At 56.8% G+C, this 22,059-nt stretch overlaps 6 protein-coding genes across 6 annotated transcripts; 3 read left to right on the plus strand and 3 right to left on the minus strand.

Annotated features, from left to right (window-relative positions):
- The first annotated feature begins 798 nt into the window (after positions 1-798).
- CDEST_06830 (Putative AMP-dependent synthetase/ligase domain, acetate-CoA ligase, AMP-binding, ANL) lies at positions 799-4,110 on the plus strand. Its single transcript, XM_062922989.1, has 7 exons — positions 799-1,333; positions 1,503-1,526; positions 1,747-1,773; positions 1,856-3,018; positions 3,073-3,333; positions 3,386-3,790; positions 3,851-4,110. The coding sequence occupies exons 1-7, from the start codon at positions 1,267-1,269 to the stop codon at positions 3,911-3,913; spliced, it is 2,010 nt and encodes a 669-aa protein (XP_062779040.1). The 5' UTR covers positions 799-1,266; the 3' UTR covers positions 3,914-4,110.
- A 1-nt stretch (position 4,111) lies between these two features.
- Positions 4,112-5,311, minus strand: CDEST_06831 (uncharacterized protein). The gene has a single exon (XM_062922990.1). The coding sequence runs from the start codon at positions 4,793-4,795 to the stop codon at positions 4,274-4,276; it is 522 nt and encodes a 173-aa protein (XP_062779041.1). The 5' UTR covers positions 4,796-5,311; the 3' UTR covers positions 4,112-4,273.
- Positions 5,312-9,457: 4,146 nt separating this feature from the next.
- CDEST_06832 (Putative peptidase M12B, ADAM/reprolysin, Disintegrin domain, Disintegrin domain superfamily) lies at positions 9,458-12,355 on the plus strand. The gene is made up of 2 exons (XM_062922991.1): positions 9,458-9,896; positions 9,950-12,355. Exons 1-2 carry the CDS (start codon positions 9,830-9,832, stop codon positions 12,352-12,354), a joined length of 2,472 nt encoding a protein of 823 aa, XP_062779042.1. The 5' UTR covers positions 9,458-9,829; the 3' UTR covers position 12,355.
- Position 12,356: 1 nt separating this feature from the next.
- On the minus strand, positions 12,357-14,175 carry CDEST_06833 (uncharacterized protein). Its single transcript, XM_062922992.1, has 2 exons — positions 13,346-14,175; positions 12,357-13,232 (listed from the first exon to the last, which is right to left on the minus strand). Exons 1-2 carry the CDS (start codon positions 13,796-13,798, stop codon positions 13,080-13,082), a joined length of 606 nt encoding a protein of 201 aa, XP_062779043.1. The 5' UTR covers positions 13,799-14,175; the 3' UTR covers positions 12,357-13,079.
- Positions 14,176-14,461: 286 nt separating this feature from the next.
- CDEST_06834 (Putative F-box-like/WD repeat-containing protein Ebi) lies at positions 14,462-18,124 on the minus strand (the record flags this gene model as incomplete). The annotated part of the gene is given in 7 exon segments (XM_062922993.1): positions 14,462-15,265; positions 15,323-15,763; positions 15,828-17,105; positions 17,295-17,455; positions 17,540-17,556; positions 17,746-17,859; positions 17,871-18,124. The coding sequence occupies 7 exon segments, from the start codon at positions 18,122-18,124 to the stop codon at positions 15,239-15,241; spliced, it is 2,292 nt and encodes a 763-aa protein (XP_062779044.1). The 3' UTR covers positions 14,462-15,238.
- A 2,800-nt stretch (positions 18,125-20,924) lies between these two features.
- Positions 20,925-21,374, plus strand: CDEST_06835 (uncharacterized protein; the record flags this gene model as incomplete). The annotated part of the gene is made up of 1 exon (XM_062922994.1): positions 20,925-21,374. The coding sequence occupies exon 1, from the start codon at positions 20,982-20,984 to the stop codon at positions 21,372-21,374; it is 393 nt and encodes a 130-aa protein (XP_062779045.1). The 5' UTR covers positions 20,925-20,981.
- Between the last annotated feature and the right edge of the window lie 685 nt (positions 21,375-22,059).

Here is a 22,059-nt window from a genome sequence, read left to right on the forward strand (position 1 = left end):
CGCACTGCCGGGACTCAACACGATTGCTCGTCTGCTGATTCTCTAACCCAGCCAACTAGCGCGCGCAACCATGTTCCCTTCCCCAGGCCGGAAGTCCCAGGACTAACCGTCAACCGACGGACCCAGGAGGATCCAGGCGCGGGTGGCAGGCGGGCATGATGGAGATAGGTAAGGTACACTATGGGTGACTTCGTCTTGTCTTTGACTGGCGGGGTGGTCTTGGGTCAGATTGGATGCGAGGGGTTGCAGGGAAGAGGGGTTCGCAGGTGGTTCGGGGCAAAGGAAAAACGCACCGACCCCCGGCCAAGCGGTAACGGCCAAGCGGTACCAAGCAAGAAGCGGATGGGATGGCGGAGACCTAGAAAAGCATTCGCCAATGGGCGTGGGCGGGAAGGGTTGGAGGAAGTTCCCTTTCCGCATGCCTCGTCCCTATTCTCCATAACATCATCGGGCTGCACTGCGCCGTGAATGTGGTCCATACCGCCGCGAATGGGGCTCCTTGCCAGGCCGTAATCACTGGCACTGGGTGCTGAGGCTGCCCGGTGCCAGCGGGTTGAAGCGTTGTACGATGCCCCCCCGGCCACTCGCCTAGGAGGGCATCCCATCCCATTAGGCAAGAAGGGGGGAGTGAGAGAAGCAGTGGCTGGCCCTTGGTGTTTGTTGCAAGGAAGCTCTTCATAGTCTCTCAACGCGGTGCACCCCCAAGTCCCCAAGTCCCCATTCGCCCAGTAATGGCAATCCCGTACCCCGTCCAGCTCGCGGTTCGGCCACCTGGAAGAGCTGGTCTTCTTAATTACTACCCGCTTCCTCCTCTTCCCATTCCCTTTCACATCCTCCTCCTCTTTCCCCTTCTTCTTCTTCACTTTTCCACAATCAACAACTGCTCCAGTCCTCAGATACAAGGATCAATACAAACTCACGACACCACCCTAAGTCAAAGCTGCCCCGTCCCAGTCGACTCTCGCTGCCACTACCCGCCTTGCAGCAGCACTACCAAGGACACCACGCGACTTTCAACCCCTCGTCCTCGAGTGCTGTGGGGAGTTGCGCCGGTTTATGTCCAGCTTTGCGCGCGACCTGCCATCATAACTGCACCACCAGAGCCGTTTGTCTTACGACGAGGACCAGAGAGACAGACCACGTCGAACGATTCTCCGTCTTAGAAGCTCCAGCGTCTCTCGAGGCCTGCACAAAGTACCCCGCATCCTTCATAAACGCACACAACACACACACGAAGTACACGCACACACACAACACCCCGCCACAATGACCGAAGCTGCAGAGCCACAAAGGGCCCCTGTGGTCGCCGAGGCCCACCTTGTTGATACCTTCCGTAAGCCCGAAAAGACCCCAATTTCCTGTCATGGTTTCCATGTCTCTCGCGCCAGAGAGCACCGAGCAGCTCTGACGCAAATCTGGCCTCCTTTTGTCCCTGTCTTTCTCTTCTTTCTCCCACCTTTTACATTGTTGGGGACTGTCATGGCTAATCTCTTTCCCAACAGACCCCCCCCAGAAGATGCTTGACAGTAAGTGCGCCGCTGAGTTGCAGACCCCGACCCAGACCCAGACCCAGACCTAGTCCACACAAATCCCGTTCCGTGACCAAAAGTCGCGTGAGGGGCACTGGAGATGATCGTGGATGTGGTTGCAAGGGGACGAAATATAGAGGGGCACCCAGCGTAATTTGGGAGCTATGGAGCTCGTCTTATTGGACATTGGCTAACAGTCCCGCCTCTCTTCCCGCAGAGCACCCCAGCAAGCCCCACTTGAGCAGTAAGTCCTGACCCCTCTTTACCCCAAATCCAACCATGGTCATTGGCTGACCGGAGCTGCCCCCCTTTCGCTGCTGCTGCAGGTCTCGAGGACTACCAGAAGCTGTACAAGCAATCCATCACCGACCCCAAGGCCTTCTGGGGCACCCAGGCACGCGAGCTTCTGTCGTGGTTCAGCGACTTCCAGACCGTTTACTCGGGTTCCCTGGAGGGCGGCGACAGTTCCTGGTTTATCGAGGGCCAGCTCAACGCCAGTTACAACTGCGTCGACCGTCATGCCTTCAAGGACCCCAACCGCGTCGCCATCATCTACGAGGCCGACGAGCCCGGCGATGGCCGCAACGTCACCTACGGCGAGCTCCTGCGAGAAGTCTCGCGGACCGCCTGGGTTCTGAAGCAGATGGGTGTGCGCAAGGGCGATACCGTTGCCATTTACCTGCCCATGATTCCCGAGGCCATCATCGCCCTGCTTGCCTGTGTCCGTATCGGCGCTGTCCACTCCGTCGTCTTTGCCGGCTTCTCCGCCGATTCCCTCCGCGACCGTGTCATCGACGGCAACTCTAAGGTCGTCATCACCACCGACGAGGGCAAGCGTGGCGGCAAGTTGATTGGCACCAAGAAGATCGTCGACGATGCTCTGAAGCAGTGCCCCGACGTCTCCCACGTCCTGGTCTACAAGCGCACCGGCGCCGATGTGCCCATGACCAAGGGCCGTGATTGGTGGTGGCACGAGGAGGTCGAGAAGTGGCCCGCCTACTTCGCCCCCGAGCGTGTCAACTCCGAGGACCCCTTGTTCCTCCTCTACACCTCCGGCTCTACCGGTAAGCCCAAGGGTGTCATGCACACCACCGGAGGCTACCTGGTCGGCGCCGCCGCCACCGGCAAGTACGTTTTCGACATCCACGACGGCGACCGCTACTTTTGTGGTGGTGACGTTGGCTGGATTACCGGTCACACCTACGTTGTCTACGCCCCTCTGCTGCTCGGTGTGACGACCGTCGTCTTCGAGGGCACACCTGCCTACCCCAACTTCTCAAGATACTGGGACATTATCGCGAACCACAAGGTCACCCAGTTCTACGTCGCCCCTACCGCTCTTCGCCTGTTGAAGCGTGCTGGTGACCAGCATGTCAAGGGTGACATGAAGCACCTCAGAGTGCTCGGCTCCGTCGGTGAGCCTATCGCCGCTGAGGTCTGGAAGTGGTACTTTGAGGTCGTTGGCAAGGAGGAGGCCCACATTGTAGACGTAAGTGTAGCTGTGTTTCGTCGAGGTTATCGCATTGAGCTAACACCGTCACAGACATACTGGCAGACCGAGACCGGCTCTAACGTCATCACCCCTCTGGCTGGTGTTACCCCCACCAAACCCGGTAGTGCTTCGTTGCCCTTCTTCGGCATTGAGCCCGCTATTATCGACCCCGTATCTGGCGAAGAGATTCACGGCAACGACGTCGAAGGTGTCTTGGCTTTCAAGCAGGCCTGGCCCAGCATGGCCCGCACCGTCTGGGGTGCCCACAAGCGTTACATGGACACATACTTGAATGTGTACAAGGGCTACTACGTAGGCATTGATGTCGCGGCGCTTGAGAAAGATCCAACTGACATGATTCTAGTTCACCGGTGACGGTGCCGGTCGTGACCACGAGGGCTTCTACTGGATCCGTGGCCGCGTCGACGACGTCGTCAACGTCTCCGGCCACCGTCTCTCTACGGCCGAGATCGAGGCCGCGCTCATCGAGCATCACTCCATCGCCGAGGCCGCCGTCGTTGGTGTCGCCGACGAGCTTACCGGCCAGGCCGTCAACGCCTTCGTCGCTCTCAAGGACGGCAACGAGGCCTCAGATGCGCTCCGCAAGGAGTTCATCATGCAGGTGCGCAAGAGCATCGGTCCTTTTGCGGCGCCCAAGGCCGTCCACATTGTGCCTGATCTGCCCAAGACCCGCTCCGGCAAGATCATGCGTAGAATCCTGCGTAAGATCCTGGCAGGCGAGGAGGACCAGCTTGGTGACGTGACAACCGTAAGTTGCCATTCTCAGACATTATCAGGAAGGGCTATTCGTATACTAACCCGGCGACAGCTTTCGGATCCTTCCATTGTCGAAAAAATCATCACCATCGTCCACGAGGAGAAGAAGAAATAAAGACACGACGTTGACACTAGCGTGCGAGGGCTGAAGTGAGCATTGATACCACAGGACAGACGAGGATGTACATAAGAGGTACGAGTACCTGGTTGGAACCCACGAATGATTGAGGGTTGTTATTCCTTGCCATTTAGCGACACTTTTGACTATTGCATCCAATAAAAAAAACTTGGAAAACTACTCTTGCCTCGTTTCATCAAAGACATCGTCCGAGAGTCGAGTTTGATACCGATACGTTGACTGGCGACGACGACTCAGACAATTATCGGCCACTCGATTGATGCGAGCGAGTGTAAAGATAAGGGACACTGCAAAGGCTCCGCCTCGTCGTTTGGCTTTCAAGTCTGGTCCGTCCAGTCATCTGCCTCGGGGTACTCGGACGTGAAGAATGGAGAGTAAGGGCCGTTGCGGCTCAGGTAATCGGCCATGGGTCCGGAGGCCCGGCGGGGGGGGGGGTGACCGGCAGAGACCGGCATGTCCGCAACTCGTAGACACTCGGACCCCACATGTTCGACGTACAGCCATCGACGAACGGGACTCGGTGCTTTCCATGGAGGAAGACTCATCGCATTCGGCGCGGCTGATTTGTGAACTGACCACAAACATTTGTTCTTGATCACGAGTCCGAGGACCTGAGTGGAATGCTTCGCTTTCTGTGCTGTGCGTTTGCTTGCCATCGCTCCGCTTCGCAAGCCTCGCGCTGCCTACGCGTCTTAAGTTGCCGCCTTCTGCGCCGCGGGCCGGGAGGCGCGCTAGCGGGGTTCCGTCGAGGGCCCGGCGGCGGGCGGCGTGATGCTTGAGCACGGCCAATTGGATGAGGGGCCATGACCTTGCGCTAGGCTGGATCGCGGGCTTCGAGGGTGCGCGGGATGGTGTCATTGTAGATCAAGTGCCTTTGGCCTTTCTTGCTGGCTTGGGTACGATCCTACGGGGAAGTTGTCGCAGCGGAGAGACTGGGGATACATACCTGTTGAGCGCTGCTCTGCATGTTAGGTACGGCTGCTGGCAAGGATGGACGTGCCTGGTGTGACCGGGTGGTGCGACATTGAAATCGTATGTGCCCATCGCTTGCGTTCCATGCAGATGCGGTGCGTAGACGTATGGAACTTCGGCCGGCTGCACGACGACTTGACGCATATCTCGCCAGCCTGTTATGTACTGTACGCACGGGTCAACTGTTGGTAAATACGGCAGCGTCCATCTGGGGGGCGGATATGTGAGATCGTGAGTGATTTTCTCTGGGGTCCTCGCGGAGTATCTGTGTACGCTTGCGACCCGCGTTGGGCACAGTTCGTATCGAACCGAATGGCTCAACTTGCAGATTTATCTCGGTCCGGCACGGACATGGCACACAGCCGCAGGCGACGAAGAGAGGGACGCAAAGCAGAGGGGGGGCTCATTCCATGGGCGAAAGCTCGTGGACTCTTGGTCCCGATATCGCGAGCCGATGCTCGCAGTCGTGGGTCGGTCGCGCCCAAGGGCATAGGGCTTCCGTGGCGGAGGGCCCTCGGTATACGCGAGCTGCTTCACAGCGCACCGCGGCATGTGTGCCGTGCTCATGAATCAGGACCTGCAGGAAAGGAACCTGCTTCTCGCCGATGATCCGGGTTGATTTGTTTCTGCGCAGTCTTTCGGCCAACCGCATTCATCAGCTTCCCGGCACCGAGCTGGTGTCACTGGCCCGTTGTTTGCACCCTCCCCGCCCCCTTCTCGCCAGTTCAGATTCTGCTAGTCATGAGCATAGCCTCCTTCGAGGTGGTGGTGGTTGTAGCTTAGAAAGCAAAAAAAAAAAAAAAAAAAAAAAACGCCTCCCGCCCATCGTCGTCGTCATCGTGCTTTGAAGGAGAGGGAGGGGGCGTCGAGGCTTGTGGGAGTGGCCGTACATCCAGTCAGGCTGGCGGATGGCTGTTGGACAGGCTTGGCATGTCATCAAGAGTTTTCCAAAAACACGACTAAAAGGTCCATCACGCTTGAGACGGTCCGGATACAGAGTGGGAGACTGGTGCTGGTGTAGACTTTCTTTTCTCGAGCACGTGGCTGACGGCACTAGCGATGGTGTGTCGGTCAACTTTTCACTTATACACACACACACACCCAGAAAGGATCGAGTCTTGGGGGTGTAACAAGACTGGAGAGATCACCTGCCCGTAGCACTACTGTCTGAGATGGTGGGCAAGCCTAGGAGGCTAGAGTGAGTCTTGGTTGATGCTTGTATCGGCTACAGGTTTTCTGCCTGTCAGAAATCCGAGTCGGATGGTCTAGGGTGTGGTGTGCCCGTACCCCCAGAAGGAGTAAGATCCATATATCAAATAGGGCTTCCGGTTCGGCTGGTGTAAGCCTGGTTGTATTCCAAGGGCCCGGGTCCGAAACCACCTCCGTCCACCCGGCAACCGTACTGACGGTCTTGGTGACAGATCAAATCCTTGGATGGCGGGATAACCGGCAGGCTCATTTGACCTCGTGAGCACATACTCCCCAGGGAAGCCGGAGACGACTTTCAGATGAATACAATCCCTGGTCTACTACAGAGTAGACGGTCTATTGGAGTGAAGAGGCCCAATTACGACCCCCGACCGGCATTCTCGGCCAGAAATCAAGGCCAAGCAGGGAAGGTTCAAGGGAGAGAGTACTTGTGAGGGAAGTCGGCCCAGAAGCTTGGCAACCAAGATTTGCGGCATTCGCAGTGCCGTAAGCGTTCGGAAGGAGTTTGATACCCCGACTCGCGCAGGCGGGGGAGAGCAAAGGAAATACTGGGGGGAGGAGAGACGAGGATGTCCAGGAGGCCTCTTCGACACCATTTCTTCACTATTTCACCAAGGTCTTCAGGTTGAGTTTTTGTCGATTATTCAGCGACACCGAAGAAGCCGGCTAGTTTTGTTTGGTCGGTTGTTATGGTGTGGCATGCAAAGCCACCTAAAAATGGGGTCGGACGCGCAAGCTCGTGGACCAAGATATATCTTGATTTGCGCAGGCCCAGATCGTACAGTCCACACTTGCAGGTTTGCATACAGGTAGGCAGCCGGACTGACGGTACCGGACCTACATCGTAGAACGATTCGCAACGCCGTCAAAGAGGGCTGTGAAAGCGGGGAATGATGGATTCGAGGCTGGTAGTTCTCGAAATCCAGGTCTCCAGACCGTCTGATGTTTTATTTCTTTCTTTTGTGGGATAGATGGGGGGTTGATTGGTTCGGTCGCAGCCGGGGAATATTGAGTTTTTCTGACCCGTCGTCCATGCGATCCCCTGCACGCGGGAAGTCTGTCGAATTCTGATTCTCTTCAACCAGTCCCCACTGAAGGAGTTGTGTCACTGAGCTGGGAGGGAGGGAGAGAGCGAGAGGAGAGACTTTAAGATGAGAAGGGGTTGGGTCTATGGCTTCCTTAGAAGCTGTGTAACATTAACAACGTAGACGGTGGTATCTCCCCCGGGGCAGCGTGCTCATCATCAACAAAACCGTTTGGAGAGACAATGGGAGCCGTCTTGAGAGCGAGACAAATGACATCAAACGAGCGAATCGAGCTTAGTGGCTGCTGCTCTGAAAGTCGCCCGTCAGAGAAGTTTAAGCCAAGCCGACTCCGCCTCTCCGAGACTGGGACCATGTCCACCCCAGTTTTTTAGCAAGAGGAGGGAGACGTAAGCTGACAACAATAAGCTTACCCTTCGACGAGAACAAGCAAGACAAGCAAGTCCCAAGGCCGTTTAGCCCGCAGGAGATCGGTACGAACATACTACACTACTAGAGAGAGAGAGAGAGAAGAAAGAAAAAAGGCCAAGAGATGATGGGCGTGGACACTTTGGCGCAATCGGAGGTCCACAGGTACCTAGGATGCTTGATTCAGGCTGAACGGTATTCAACCATTGTCGCTGCATGAATATGCCTGTAATTGTTGGCAAGAGTCTAAAGGGACCGCATCAACGACGTTTTCGGATACATACCAGAAGAAAAGGGAATAACACTCTGGTAGATTCCGATAAACCCAGTCTACCTCTCACAGCATTCTCGACGAAACCCGCTGCCCAGCTTCGAGTAAAAGGCGAAAACTGCCAATACCCTGCTCCAGCGTGCCATCGGCTCTCTGAAACACCAAGGACGGAGAAGAGGCGCCTGTCCCGACACAGGAGCAGAGGCCGCGACTTGGCCAAGCGTTTGGGACCAAAAGGCTTCACTAGAGGAAAAGGGTACGTATCCTGTTTATCGGGTGTCGCTAAGAATAGTAGACAGCGAGGGATCGGGTCCTTGTCAAGGGAATCTCAACCCGGGCTGTCTGACTGGTTGTCTGTCCATCTATCTCTATCGCAAGTCGCTGATATGCTGCTTAGACCAGTCCACCCTCCTTGCCCCTCCAAGCTTTCCTTCGAGACTGTCATCCCAACAACGCCCCTCGCATCCCTCCCCTACTTCGGCTCCGTTGCCTCTCTGGTCCCCTTTTCCTGTTGTCGCCTCAGCTCAGACAAGGCCAGTGTCAGACTCTCAGTGAGAGCCCTCCCCTTCGACGCTGGGATTCCCTCGTTTGCAGCCGCAACCAAGAGAGATCCGGTCCCCCCTCCCAGTGTGTCGCATCTTACGCCCATAAGGTACGTTCGAGCGATTTTGTTTTCTGCAGAACCGCATCATTGCATGCATATGTCGGTCAGCGCCATGAGATGAACTATCGTGTGAACGTGGACATGACCCGTCATAGCCAGCCGATGCCGGTGGGTGCGCCGGAACCTTTCACCTCAATGGCTAGCGTTGCTGGCTGGCCGGGCTACGGACAGACGGCGGGTCCTTCGGCACTTTTCTCGTTCCTCTTTTCCTCTTTTCTTCCCTTTTTTTTTCCTAGACTTTTTTTTTGTCAGTGTCAATCAGACCGAAGGAAGGGTCATGGTCGGACGGACGCAGAGCCCGTCGTAGCGCCCGCGCTGGTCAACTGGCGACCCGGGGGACGGATGGGGGTGACAATTGACGGAGGATCGACCGGGTCGCAGAATTCAAATAGTTTGTCACTGTTAGCGACTAACAACAGTGAAACAGCAACGCAAAAATCCGAACCCCTCCAGGCCCGAGAGACACCAGTCAGTCACTCCGTCAGGACTCCGCCTGTCGTTTGTGTTACGACAGATACCCCTACTGAACCACTGAAGGGGTGGATCTCTCTGCCAGGCTTTTGCTGCGCTTTCTTGGTTACTGTGCAGGGAACCGATCCCTAATATGCGGTATGAAGGTACGAACACCGTGGTGCCCTGCCTAGGTATTAGTCCATTGCTTGATCGGGGGTGTTCCTCTCCTCTCTGTCCCAGCCCCAGGAAGGATACTTCGGCATTGGTGGTGCCATAGCCGCGTCGCCGAGTAGCGGCAGGCCAAGCGATACCAAGCTCGCCCAGCCCGTTTCTGGAATCCACAGCAACTCGAGCGCTCCAATACGGTTGGTCCACGCCCCCGTACCAAGCGATCGTCTTGCGCAATCCACCATTCATCATACGCGCATTCATTCACGCTGCTAGGACACACCCCCCTTTAACGTCCGTTTTGGCGCTGGCACTGGCTTCGGTGGTGTGTACCTACCTAAGACCTACAGCCAGTCTACTTACTTACTGGCTTGCTGTCGTCGTCTCCCGCATCGTCCAAACGGCACCACCTCCCGGGCTTTCCACCTTCTTTCCCATACACCACCGCCACTTCTCCATTCATTCTTTCTTGTTTTTATTACATTTCCCTTGTCACCTACCCTTCCTTCGTCGTCTGTTGTTTTTATTCTTCTGTTTTGGAAACTACTTCCCGTCACGAAAAAACACTGACGCTTTCTTCCCACCAACTGAACTGGTCCACGACGACATAAGGCAATCACCCCCTATTCGCCGCGCTTCCGCATCACCACAATTGAGAGGCCTCCTCGAGCCTCGCCCCGTCCTTGGGGACCTCACCACACATCATGGTTTCCTTTAGGACCATAGCTGCTACCTTGGCTGGCCTGGCTTCATTTTCACAGCAAGCACTAGGTAAGCTGCTACGAGACAGACGAGAAGAGAGTCCGACGTTAATATCCACGCAGCGCACTCGACACAACGAAACCCGTTGAAGTACGTGACCATACTCGAAGATGCCGTCTTCCACTCCCCGTCACAACACTGCCACGCCCTGTCGCACTTCGACCTCACTTTCTCCCTGCACGATAAGCAGCAGAACATTCGCCTGGCGCTGGAGCCGAACCACGACATCCTCCACAGCACCCTGGAGGTGAACTACATGGGCGGCGATGGAAAGATCCACACGACCGAGACCGTTGACAGATCCGAACACCGCGTCTTCAGAGGAAAGGCGTTTGTGCGGCCCGAGGGCCGACCTGACGATTGGAGGCATGCTGGATGGGCTCGAATCACTGTACACCGCGACGGCGCCGACCCCATCTTCGAGGGTGCTTTCCGGCTCGATGACGACCACCACCGTATCCAGACCGGCGCCAACTACCATGCGCGCAAGCATCGTGAGGACCCGGACGCCCCGAGCAGGCAGAACCCCGACGAATACATGGTCGTGTGGAGGGACTCGGACATCATCGAATACTGGACCGATAAGGAGGATCTGAAAAAGAAGCGCGAAATCTTCGGCCGTTCTTCCTGCAACTCGGACAGCTTGGACTTTAACAACGACTACAAGATCGTGGACGCACGGGATCCCGAACCCTTGCAGTCCGTGTCTTCAAACTCTCTTTTCGGACGCTCTATTTTCGGCAGACAGTCGATTGACGGCAGCACCGGTAACAACGGCGCCGGCATCAACCTCGTCTCCACCATCGGCCAAACCGCCGGCTGTCCGTCGACGCGCAAGATTGCGCTGCTGGGTGTCGCCACCGACTGCACCTACACCGCCGCCTTTAACTCGACTCAGGCTGTCAGGCAGAACATCATCGACGTGATCAACGCTGCCTCTGAGGTGTATGAGAGCACCTTCAACATCTCGCTCGGAATCCAGAACCTGACCATCAGCGACGCCAACTGCCCCGGACAGGCCAGTTCGACCGCGCCCTGGAACGTCGCCTGCAGCAACAGCGTTACGATTACGGATCGACTGAACCTGTTCTCGGCATGGCGTGGCAACTCCAACGACAACAACGCCTTCTGGACCCTGATGAGCACCTGCGGTACTGACTCTGCCGTCGGCCTCGCGTGGTTGGGACAGGCCTGCACTGACGGGGCCCAGACCTCGGGTAGCGGCAACAACAACGAGACCGTTGCTTCGGCAAACGTCGTTATCCAGACGCCGAGCGAGTGGCAGGTTGTCGCTCACGAGGTCGGCCACACCTTTGGCGCCGTGCATGACTGCATGGACACAACCTGCAGCAACGGCGATTCCGGTATGAATAAATGCTGCCCTCTGAGCTCTGGCACCTGCGACGCCGGTGGCGCCTACATCATGAACCCTTCCACCGGCACCGGCATCCGCGCTTTCTCGCCGTGCAGTATCGGCAACATCTGCTCGGGCCTTCAGCGCAGCCAGGTCAAGTCGACCTGCTTGGCCAACAACCGTGATGTCAACACCATCACTGGCAGTCAATGTGGTAACGGCATCGTTGAGGCCGGTGAGGATTGCGACTGCGGCGGCACAACCGGCTGCGGCAGCAACAGATGCTGTAACCCCACAACGTGCAAGTTCACCACGGGCTCCCGATGTGATCCAGCCAACGAGGACTGCTGCAACGGACAATGTCAGTTTGCCTCCAACGGCACGGTCTGCCGCCAGAGCACCGGTTCTTGCGATCCCGAAGAGGTCTGCAGCGGTTCGTCATCCACCTGCCCCAGTGACGAGCACAAGGACGACGGAGACTCGTGTGGCAACTCGGGTGAAGGCCTTACGTGCGCCTCTGGCCAGTGCACCTCTCGCGATCAGCAGTGCAAGACTGCCTGGGGATCCCGCACCAACGCGAGCGCGGTGTCATCTTGCAACAGCGGCAGCTCGGACTGCATGATCTCCTGTAACGTGCCCAGTATCAGCAACGGCGCGTGCGTGACGATGAACCAAAACTTCCTCGACGGAACATCGTGTACGGGGGGCGGCAAGTGCTCCAACGGCCTGTGTCAGGGCTCCAACCCCGGCAGCGAAATCTGGGACTGGATTCAGAACAACAAGGGCATCTTCATCCCTGTTGTCATCGTCGTCGGCCTCCTTATTCTCATCGTCCTGTTCAGCTGCATCTGCGGAGCATGCCGGAGAAGTAGGAGCCGTACCGGGGCCAAGCGCCTTCAGGCCGTCCCGGTGCCGCAGATGTCGAACGGCAACGGCGGGTGGAACAGCTACGGGGGTGCTTGGAGCAACCCGAACATCCCTCCACCTCCGCCTGCTGCAACTCGTCCCGGCGGTCCCCCGCCCTACCAGGGCAGCTACCATGGCAGTTACCAGGGCGGTCACCAGAATGACGGTTGGGGGATGAACAGGACCCAGAGCGCCAGGTATGCCTAAGGGGCGACTTGGATGACGCAGCAGGGGGGATAAGGATAAGCGGTATCCAAGATAGACCAGAGACTATTGCATTACTCGGAGTTGGGGGTTTCCTTTTTATCATTTCCCTGGCTCTCAAAAAGCCCTCACTCAGGGTTGGGACGGGTTGGACAGACAGTCTTATAGTTGCATACCTGCACATTTTTGCACGGCGGTGGTCTCAATTTTGGACAGCCGTCTTATTTTGTGTAATTATCATGATGACCACGGTCGAAGACTTTGCAGATACCTACCTCTAGAGACGGTTAACCAGAACATATACATAGCTTAGGTCAGCTGGCTGATCCGGCGCGGAAGCCAGCGAGACCATTACACACAACACACAATCTATTTCTTGTATCGATACCATCCCCATTGACTGACTGTACTCCTGCAGCACTAGCGACTTGATTCGACGAAGCCCAGTTGAACGCCGTTTAAACACATGATCGATCCCTTCCTTGGCTTCATTTCTCATCGCCCTTGACCGATAGGATAACTCGACAGCGAAGTCCCGTGTCGACAGGCAAGCCAGAGCCAAAGACAGTTGTCCCTTCTGACCCGGTTCTGCGTAGAAGCACCCAAAAACGCCTATCCCCTCCCTGCTGATTCATTTACCTAGGCGCACCGCCCCTTTCATCACCGTCCTCCGTCCCACACCGGTCTCCTCCGAAATCGAAAGGCCCTATGCCCGACAACCAAGCCCGTCAGTGCCTACCCATGCGCTCCCCGCCGGCGCTCCTACGGCGCGGGTCCCGCCGCGAAGAGGCCGAGGCCTTGCGGTGGTCGGGCAGCTGGAGGGTCTCCTCGTCGAAGCCGCAGAGCATGCGGGTGAAGTGGAGACGGGTGCCGGGGATGCTCTATGTCGTTGTCAGCGAGGGGTTCGGTACGGTTTATTTGAAAACAAGAAAGAAAGAAAGAAAGAAAGAAAAGGAAAGGAGATTGAAGAAAGACCAAAAAGTGAAATACTCACGTCTCCGCGACTGCAAGCGTACATTGCCAACTTCTCCGGGTCCTCGAGCACGGCGACGGCCCAGAGCTTCCGCCGCCTGACCTCGTGCGAGTCCCCGTCCCCGACGCCTCCTCCTCCCGCCGTCGCAACGCCGCCGCCTCCTCCTCCTCCCGCCGTTCCTGCCATGGCGCCCCCGTGAGGGTGACCGCGTCCTTGACCCGAGCCGCCGAGGTGGCCCAGGCGACCGACGCCTGCGCGCGAGGGCGAGTCGACGGCGTCAAACTCGAGGTCCGAGTCTGACGGGCTGTCGTGCGGCGAGTACGGGTCCTTGCCGCGGGCCTGGCGATCACGCATGGCGGGCGTGAAAGACGGCGGGGCGGACGCGCCGGGTCGCGGGGCCGTAGAGGAAGAGGAGGATGATTGTTGCGGGGAGGGGAAGTAAGGGCGCTGGGGGGTGTAGTAAGGGGCCGACATATTTTCTCTCTTTCCTTTTGTCTTACCCTTTCCTATCTTCCTTTCCTTGATACTTTTTTTGGGGGGTGGGAGGGAGAAGTGAAACGTCAGGAGAGCTCGGCGGTCGGACGACGAGGGCGATGGAGCAGTTTTTTGTAATTCGAGGTGGAAGAGCAGAAGTTGGGTTGGTGATGAGTGTTGAGCGATGAGCGGTGACAAGCGGAATAGCCGCCGCCTACGATGTCTGCTTCCCCCCTTTCTCTCTCACACACACGTCAAGGCTTTTTGAAAAAAAAAGAAAAAGAAAAAAAAACACCAAAGAAAACGGGCGCCGATATGGCTGCTTCTGTTCTTTTTGGTTGCGGGGGGGGGGTTTGAAGTTGTCGAGTTGCGGAACAATACCCGTGTGTGTCGGGCGCCGAGGCTGGACAATGGGATTATCGAAAAGCGCACGGATGAATGGTCACGTCGGGGTGGTGATGTGGGGGAAAAACGACGCGCGAGGAGCGGGGCGGGGCGCGCGGTTGGAGGGGAACGAAGGAACCATTCGCCTGTCCCTAGGCACATCTGTGTTACTCGAGAGTCGATGCGGTGTCTAATAATACAGCGTTTCCCAACCAACGAAACCCCCACGGCTGGCTTCCTTGCAGGGTTGCAGAAAGGCAGACAGAAACTAGGTTTCACCCTTGTAGCCTGAAAACACCCCAAAACCAATCGGTTTGCGGCTCCGTATGTTCGGTCGGGTCTTTCTATGATATACTAGTGGCTGGCGCCAGACTGGCGCTCCAAGCCTGCCAGCATGTGTGGCGGGTGAATCAATTCATTCAGACACCACTCACTTCGTTGCCACAACATACCCCAGTTACGGTCGAATCCCTTCTTCGAGAAAAAAGAAAACTAACGTCAATTAACGTGATTTGCTTTTCTCTTTTCCATATCGGTTGGTATATACAGGCATAGTATACAGCGCGCTGACCCTGCGAGGGCCGAGTAAAGTATCCCTCTCCTCTCCTGCTCCCAGACACGAAACCCGTCGAAATAACAAAGAATTCGACCGAAAAGACGCAATCGATCGACCGAATCGTCTACCGTAGCGGACTCTAAACCAGCGCCGACTCCATTCCGTCTTCCCAGAAGCTCAATTGTGCGAGATGACGACAATATGCGTATGCAAGATGGCAGCCAGCTCCTCCAATAAGCCCGCCAATGAGGGCCGTCTGGCAACCCCAACAAACAACACCGCCGCGACGCCAAAAACTGCAGATGATTTTGATGGAGAAAAGAGCAGCACGACCTGTCCTGTGCCACCCGGCTCCATGTGCCGAGCAGGAAGACGGAGCCTGCCTTGAATAATGGCGGTTCGGTACCGATGAACCGATGATATCTGGTCTCCAACACCATATTGGAATGTCTTGTGCGATACTGATGAGTGCGAAGAGCACTCTATCTTCCGTAGTCTGTTTACCGGCGGAAGTTGATGACGGCCAACTGTAATTATAGGATTAGAGCTGCTTCTTCACATTGATGCATCGCAGGACGACTTACCCTGCTGTTGGCTCCGTATGCGAGTCTTTGCCCGTCTGCATCCCAGCACAAGCAATGCTCGTCTTCCTCCTCCGGCTCCGAACTGGCCTTTGGACTAAGCCAGCCCGGATGTGGTGCTCTACTCCAGCTAGCCCTGGGCATCGTGTGCTCTCCGACCTTCCAGATAAGAATGCGACCGGCCGTAGCTCCAGCTATGAAGGCACCGTCAGGGGTGAAGGCGATGGATACGATTGGCGACTCCATTGTCAAGATAGACTTGGCTTTCCCTGGCTCCGGGTCCTTGGCATTGGATATGATGATGGCGCAATCATCTCCTCCGGATGCGATCAACCGCTCGTCTTCCGGAATATGGGAGTCCTCGGGAAGAGGCTGCCACTGCACGGCAGTAATGGCGCCGGAATGGGCCGTTATCGACAACCGCTGGCCATTTTCGTCCCAGAGCTAAAAAGGAAAAAAAGATTGAGTCAGCCGATCTCTCACAGCATAGGCATCTCGGTACACATACATCCAGGATACCCTTGTCGCTCGCGGTGGCGGCAAGTTTTGAGCGCCAGTCGTAGACCACCTGGGTAAATGTGTCGTCCTCCCGGCTCTCGAGTTTCTTGTTCGGCACGATCGACGTCTCGGTGCATTGCAATGAGAGCATCACGTCGCCGCCTGTCAAGAGGAACTCGGTTTCGCTCGTCCATGCAGCGTCCAGCGGCCAATTGAGCAAGTCGTGATTCGGCAGGAAATAGGATAGAGTGTTGGAGGTGAGGGAATGATAGACAGTGACGAGGGCGCCGCCGTTTCCATTGCCGTTGCTGTTGTCGGGTGCAATGGCCAGGAGCGCTGCATCGCTCGGGCTCCAACGGAGCTTGATGACGGGGGGGTCCGAGACGTCAAATTTGTCGATATGAGAACCGTCCTTTGCCCAGATGTGGACCGATGCTTTGTCGCCATGCTCGGTCGCGATGGCAATAGCCGTACCTCCCCAGTTCCAGGCGAGCTGGCCTACCGTTGCCGTCTTGGGCGTCTCGTCGTCGATGAGACTGTGAAACGGGCGGTGGATTTCAACCACGTGACCGTCGGGCTCGGTCGCTGGAGCGGGCGTCATTGTGCTTGAACGTGAGAGGGTCCAAATGCGGGCTAGTGCATCGGTTCCAGCAGCCGCCAAGATGGATGGGTCCTTGGGGTTCCACTCGCAGCGCAATAGGATGGGTGCGTTTTCGCCGTTGGCTGGCGAGGGCGAAGCTCCGGGGCCGCCTGCACTTGCAGCAGCAGCAGTCGCAGTTGTCGACGGGGCGCCGCCGTCGTGATTGTTGTTCGTGGCACCTGTGTCGGAGTTGTGGCGGCTGTCGCTGCTCTCATCGGGCATCAGTCGCAAAAAGGTGGTTTCAGTAGCGAGCTCCTCGACTTTGTCGACCTGCGTGCCCTGCTCGGGACCGTCTGTCCTCGGCGTGGGCGTTGGAGCTTGTTCGCCCTCAAGGGGCGACGGATAGGCGTGGTTGTTGTCGCCGTGGCTGTCTAGCTCCATGGGGTCCGTGGCTGCATCCGCCCCATTCGTGCTTTCGTACCCATTGCTGAGCCTGGGCCGCTTGCTGGGTGAGCCGCCATTCACCATGTGCTGCTGTGGCCGGCTGTCAAACTGGCGTTTCCGAGTGTTTTCGACCTCCATCTCTGTGTCGTCCACCTCGCCATCGGCGTCTTCATCCTCTTCGATCTTCTGAGGCGGTTGGGCAATCAATGGCCCAAACAACCCCACCTGCAGTGCTTCGGCCGCAGCCGCAGCATCTGGAGGCACCTGCACGCGGAAAGAAAAAAAGTGTCAGTTTTTCAAAGTTCGCTCACTTCCACACACGTACTGTCTCGCTCACCCACCCGCTCGTCACCGACTCGGGCTGCACTGATTACTCGTGACGTGAAGAAGCGAAGGGGAAAAGAGGGAAGGAGAGAGGGATAGTAGCCAAGTCCAGGTAGTGGATTAACGTACCAGTTTCTTCGCGTGCTCTCTCTCAAGGGCATGATAGCAGAGGCCCTTGTTGATGATTGACACCAGTGCATGGCTCTTGACGTGATTTGCGAAATCAAAATGGCGATGAGGTTGCTGAATGTGCCATTCCTTTTGGAATTTAGCTGCGGTTTCTCGGTAGTCTGCAAGCGTTAGTGAGAAAGAAAAACAAAAGCAATGGCCCACCACCAGCTGTCGCTGGCTGTACCCAGACGGTCATAACGTACTGCCTTCCAAGAGATACCTGTGGATGGAGACGAGGTCAACACGTTAGCAATGCCGAGGGATGGTGTGAGGCAGTGAGATGGCGAGCCTCCCAGAACTCTCAATCCGCAAGAAATACGAAGGCGCAGGGCGTGAGATGGGTGAGGCGCGCGATTGTGCGAGTGAAGGTGCGGCGGAAGTGGGTGAGACGCGAAAAGGGTGAACTCACCTCCAAACGAGGAAGTTGACTCTGTCCGAGTCGAGGTACTCCTTGGTGACCATGCCGATGCCGCGAAGTGCCGCTGTGGGCGGCGTGATTGAGATCAGTTCGTTGCGGAGGATTCTATCGTGGACTCGACGATCAGGCGTTTGCGCGGGCGTCTTCCGAGGGCGTCGTCGAGGGCGAGGGTGAAGCGATTTTGCAGTCGTCGGTTCGAGATGAGAGGAAAGATTGAAGATTGAGGAAGCCCGCAAGAGTGGATGAAATGGAAGGATGGGCGAATCTGAATCTGGCGGTACGTAGGCAAGGTACCTGGGTTGTTTAGGCGAGACCAGGTGTGAGGCGTGGCGCTAGCGCCAGAAGCCCAGTTAGATTCAATGGCGGGCATTGACTGGGCTAGCGACTAAGGTACAGTAGGGACTGACTACCAATGACTGGCCCGGGGGTGGTAGTGGTAGTGGTGGTGGAGGAGGGGAGCAAGAAGGAGAGAGACAGCACAGCGCCTGGGACTTGACGGGATTGACACACACGCCTGTTCTCGCTCTTTGCACGTCCGCTTCTCTCTGTCTCTCTCTCACCTTCGCATTGCAATATGCGCTGCACTTGGCCACGCAGCACATGGTGGATTGGAGCGCGACGGTCAAGGCACTGGCACTGGCACTGGTGCTGGCATTTGCGGCAGCCAAACCATCACCCCAGCCCATACCACCATCGACCACTTCTTCTCCATCTTCGTCCCCACAAAGAGGTACCTTTGCGTTCGACCTATCCGTACTCTTCCTCAGCCTCCATCCTCGTCTGTTGCGACGCACACTTCGCACTCCTCTCCCCTCTCTCAATCCGTCTCCCTCTCTCTATTCCTCTCTTCCTCACACACACACATATCCACACATACACATACAAATCCAAGCCGCAGGTGGATAGGGAGCAGCAGGGGATTTGAAGAAGGGAAGGGGGGAAGGGACCTTCTTGAGGCCCCTGGACCCCGGACGAGACTCTAGGAGCTCCAGGGAAGACTGATGAACGAACGAGCGCAGCCAGCATCAACCAGACACCCAATCTTGGAGAATACGATGTACCATCAACTGGGACGGGAGCCAGAGGAACAAGCATACCTCCCCAAGGCGAGGGTACGTACTCGTCATGTCGGACGGAAGTGGAACCGGCTCAAAGTGCATGATCCAAGGTACTTAACCTTCAGCGTACCTCTGGGACCGTTCCTCGGACCAGTCAGCGTTGGATCGAAGCCAACGGACATGACAAGAGGGCAAACAGGCAACTCTTCATTCAATGTCTGTTGCTTGGGGGAGTCATTGGCCGCGATGACTACCTCCTCCTGTTCCCTGTGGATATCCCTCTGGCCGGATCTACGCCGTCTTGAAACTGGCTGGCCGAAGAGAAGGATCGTCTCCTTCTTCGTATGGATCCCGGGATGCACTCTGTATGCTTGTGCTCGGGGCAGAACGTGCGGGTAAGACTTTGAGAAAACGATGATTCTCTGCCCATCCCGTGGTCCCGCCCGTCAATTTGTTGCGGTGGTCCATCGAATTTGGGGGTGTTTGGGGCTTCCATTCAAAAGCCACAGGTCGAAAGGACAGGGTTCCTCGGGTGTACTTTGAAGGTGGTCCTGGCCACCTAGTCCATAATGCAGCCCCCCTTGCGCCTGAGGTGAGGTACCCTGCCGCTCCTTAGCCGTCGGAAGCCTCGAGGTACCTGTCCGTACATTGCTAATGTTGCGTGACCTGCGGGCTTTTTTATCTCTCGATCCCAAAGAGCAGAGACGGGGTGGGGGCACGGGAATAATGCTTCGCTCGCTTCTCACCAGGCTTCTCCGCGCGTTGTGGTACAATGCGAGTGTGGTCGGGGAATTCTACCGACGCAAGTCCTTATTGTTGACGACGCCCACAATTTTTGGTTCTCTTCGCTGGGAGTCGATCATGCCCTTCTTCTGGCGACCGTGAACTGAGCAACGTAACTGGGCACGTCGGGTATCCGTCTGTCTATCGACAGCTTGACTTGCGTGACGCACCCGAAGAAAGAAAGAAAGAAAAACTCGATCGTTTCAGGGGTCCGGAACGAGCAAGACACTGTGGATACCGGGCTCTTCCTGGCAGGCGGCCGGACAGCTGGAGACTGGAGTGGGTGGAAGGCTGGAAGGCTGGCGACGTTGAACTGTGAGAATGAACGGGAGTACGAGTATGTACATTCAAATAGATACATTGAAAAGTACAAAAGGGCGGGAGAGATGGGCCGCACAGATTGGCTGGCTGCCACCTGGGACTTGGAATGTCGAAGCCGCCTCGCTCGAAACCCACCTTACATAAGGCAAAGCTCCCTGGTTTCTGACATTGCCCTCATCCCGGGCCTGATCTGCCGGCCATTCAAACATCTGACTCTGCCGTCCGTCATGTCTGTCCAGTGCGCACGCTCACCGCACGTCGCTTCCTTTGCATCTGCGCCAGTCGAATGCAGCTTCTGTGTATCACAAATGATGGCCTGCCTCCTCCATACTCCGGCATCCATCCCTGTATCGTCGTCGATGATGCCGCTTTCCATCCCCACCTTGCCGGTTGGGGCCCAGAGGAGCAGATGGCGCGCGCGCAAAAGAGAGAGAGAGAGAGAGAGGGAGGGAGGGAGACCCGTCTAACCGTCCCGAATCCTTCTTACCTGTGGATTCTGGTCCTTTCCCCCAGCCATAACCACAAAAGCCAAAGTGCAGAATATCAACAGGGCAGACACGCGGGAAACAACGCTGCAGGGCCAGGCCCCGAAGAGAGAAGACGAGACAAGCACCGGCACCAACGCCGGGCCACACATGCTTGTCTGGCGCACTGAGTCTGATGCTGTGTCCTGACGTACGTCTTCACCCAGGTTCCCAACCATCTTTGTAATGGCAGCACGGCCTGGCCTGCATGCACAATTTGACTGGGTACGTACCTTCTGTTCTTTTTTTTCTTCTGATTTTTGCCCCATACTGCCATCGCCCTAGAGGCTAATGCCGAGGGAGGGCCGCGCCTCTTGGGGCTGCAGCCCGCGCAGACAGGCGGCGGTTTGTCGTCTGTTTCCAATTCTTGCCCGTTGTGTACGTACCTCAAAACCTTGATTGGAAAGGCAAGGAAGGTACGGTGCCGAGTGGGGGATTCCAATCATGACAGCAGCAAGCCCGGGGGGGGAGGCCCGAAGGTCAGAGTCTGGAGGAGGAAGCCTCTCTTTGTCGGGGTTGCTGCCGGGAAGTGAGTCTGTCGATGGGGGAGAAAAGGCATTGTGATTTTCGATTCCAGATCCCTCATCTTTCTTGCTCGGTCCTCCGCTCTCCCCTCCTCCTATCTGCTCGCGAGGTCATCTCTTGTGTGTACGTGGCATTGCCCATCGAGGGGTCTTCCCTGGCGGGAACCGCTGGTTGCGAGGCGCGCCTGTGGGTGGGTGTGGGCAAGGATGTGATGGCTGCATGGCCTTCGATCTTTAATAGCTCCGGGGACTTCTTCAGGGCCCCCTGCCAACGCCTGAATGTGACCATCATCGCTGGGCAGTCACACCGGACACACCAGTCCAAACCAAATGGGACCTTGTTTTGTGGCGGAACCGCCTCCTGTCGACTTTGGCCAGCGTTCTGGCGTTCGGCTCGGAAACGCCCCTAGGAAAGGCAGGACGGTCACACAGAGATCACCCCGAGGTTGCATCCTGGCAGCACAGACTCAGTTGATGCTGGCGCTGTCGCTCGTGCTGTGCTTGTGCTCGATGTTCTTACCATTTCGCTGTTCCGAAGCCGTCTAATTAATGGCGACATGCGTCCCACAGCAATGCCGCCGCAAGGTCTGGGGTATTTTGAAGGTGAGGGCTGGGGTTCGTTGACTATCGGCCGTCAGCCGCAGACTGAGATAGGGCAAGTGACAACCGTTGCACCGATGACAGGTGGCCGACTTGGTGGCGGCGATTGCTCCTCGTCGACAGGAGAAGACTGTCGTTTGATGATGCCGTGGCGAAAGCAACGGCGTCTCCTTCTCAACCGACATAGCCAACCTAGTCGCGCGACGAGCGATTTGGCAGCTTTTCTGGTGGTCTTTGGGTGAGCCGTCCGAGGTTTTGCGGCACCGTCCGAAGGCGTGCAGGGGCCTTGCTCCCGAGTCAGTGTTTCCCGTCAGGCCAGGACACTCGCTCTCTCTCGCCAAATCTCCCTCTGGAGCCCGTCGAAAAGGCGCGTCTTGTCCTCCGCCGCACACTCCTCGAGATCTAATCGATATGGCCTCTGAGCTTGACCATGCGGAAGCAAAATAAACAAGGCTTCCTGCCGAGAAGCCGGACGGGATGGTGGCACCTGTGGGA

The sequence above is a fragment of the Colletotrichum destructivum genome, chromosome 4, assembly GCF_034447905.1.
Source record: "Colletotrichum destructivum chromosome 4, complete sequence".
Taxonomy (NCBI): Eukaryota; Fungi; Ascomycota; class Sordariomycetes; order Glomerellales; family Glomerellaceae; genus Colletotrichum; species Colletotrichum destructivum.

What these genes read in the sequence shown, in the direction of transcription:
- CDEST_06830 (XM_062922989.1), top strand. Translation starts at nt 1,267, where the DNA reads ATGACCGAAGCTGCAGAGCCACAAAGGGCCCCTGTGGTCGCCGAGGCC. An exon ending in CCACCTTGTTGATACCTTCC is followed by an intron (nt 1,334 to 1,502) that starts GTAAGCCCGAAA and finishes CTTTCCCAACAG; the next exon opens with ACCCCCCCCAGAAGATGCTT. An exon ending in CAGCAAGCCCCACTTGAGCA is followed by an intron (nt 1,774 to 1,855) that starts GTAAGTCCTGAC and finishes CTGCTGCTGCAG; the next exon opens with GTCTCGAGGACTACCAGAAG.
- CDEST_06831 (XM_062922990.1), bottom strand. Translation starts at nt 4,795, where the DNA reads ATGACACCATCCCGCGCACCCTCGAAGCCCGCGATCCAGCCTAGCGCA.
- CDEST_06832 (XM_062922991.1), top strand. Translation starts at nt 9,830, where the DNA reads ATGGTTTCCTTTAGGACCATAGCTGCTACCTTGGCTGGCCTGGCTTCA. An exon ending in ATTTTCACAGCAAGCACTAG is followed by an intron (nt 9,897 to 9,949) that starts GTAAGCTGCTAC and finishes ATATCCACGCAG; the next exon opens with CGCACTCGACACAACGAAAC.
- CDEST_06833 (XM_062922992.1), bottom strand. Translation starts at nt 13,798, where the DNA reads ATGTCGGCCCCTTACTACACCCCCCAGCGCCCTTACTTCCCCTCCCCG. An exon ending in ACGCTTGCAGTCGCGGAGAC is followed by an intron (nt 13,233 to 13,345) that starts GTGAGTATTTCA and finishes ACAACGACATAG; the next exon opens with AGCATCCCCGGCACCCGTCT.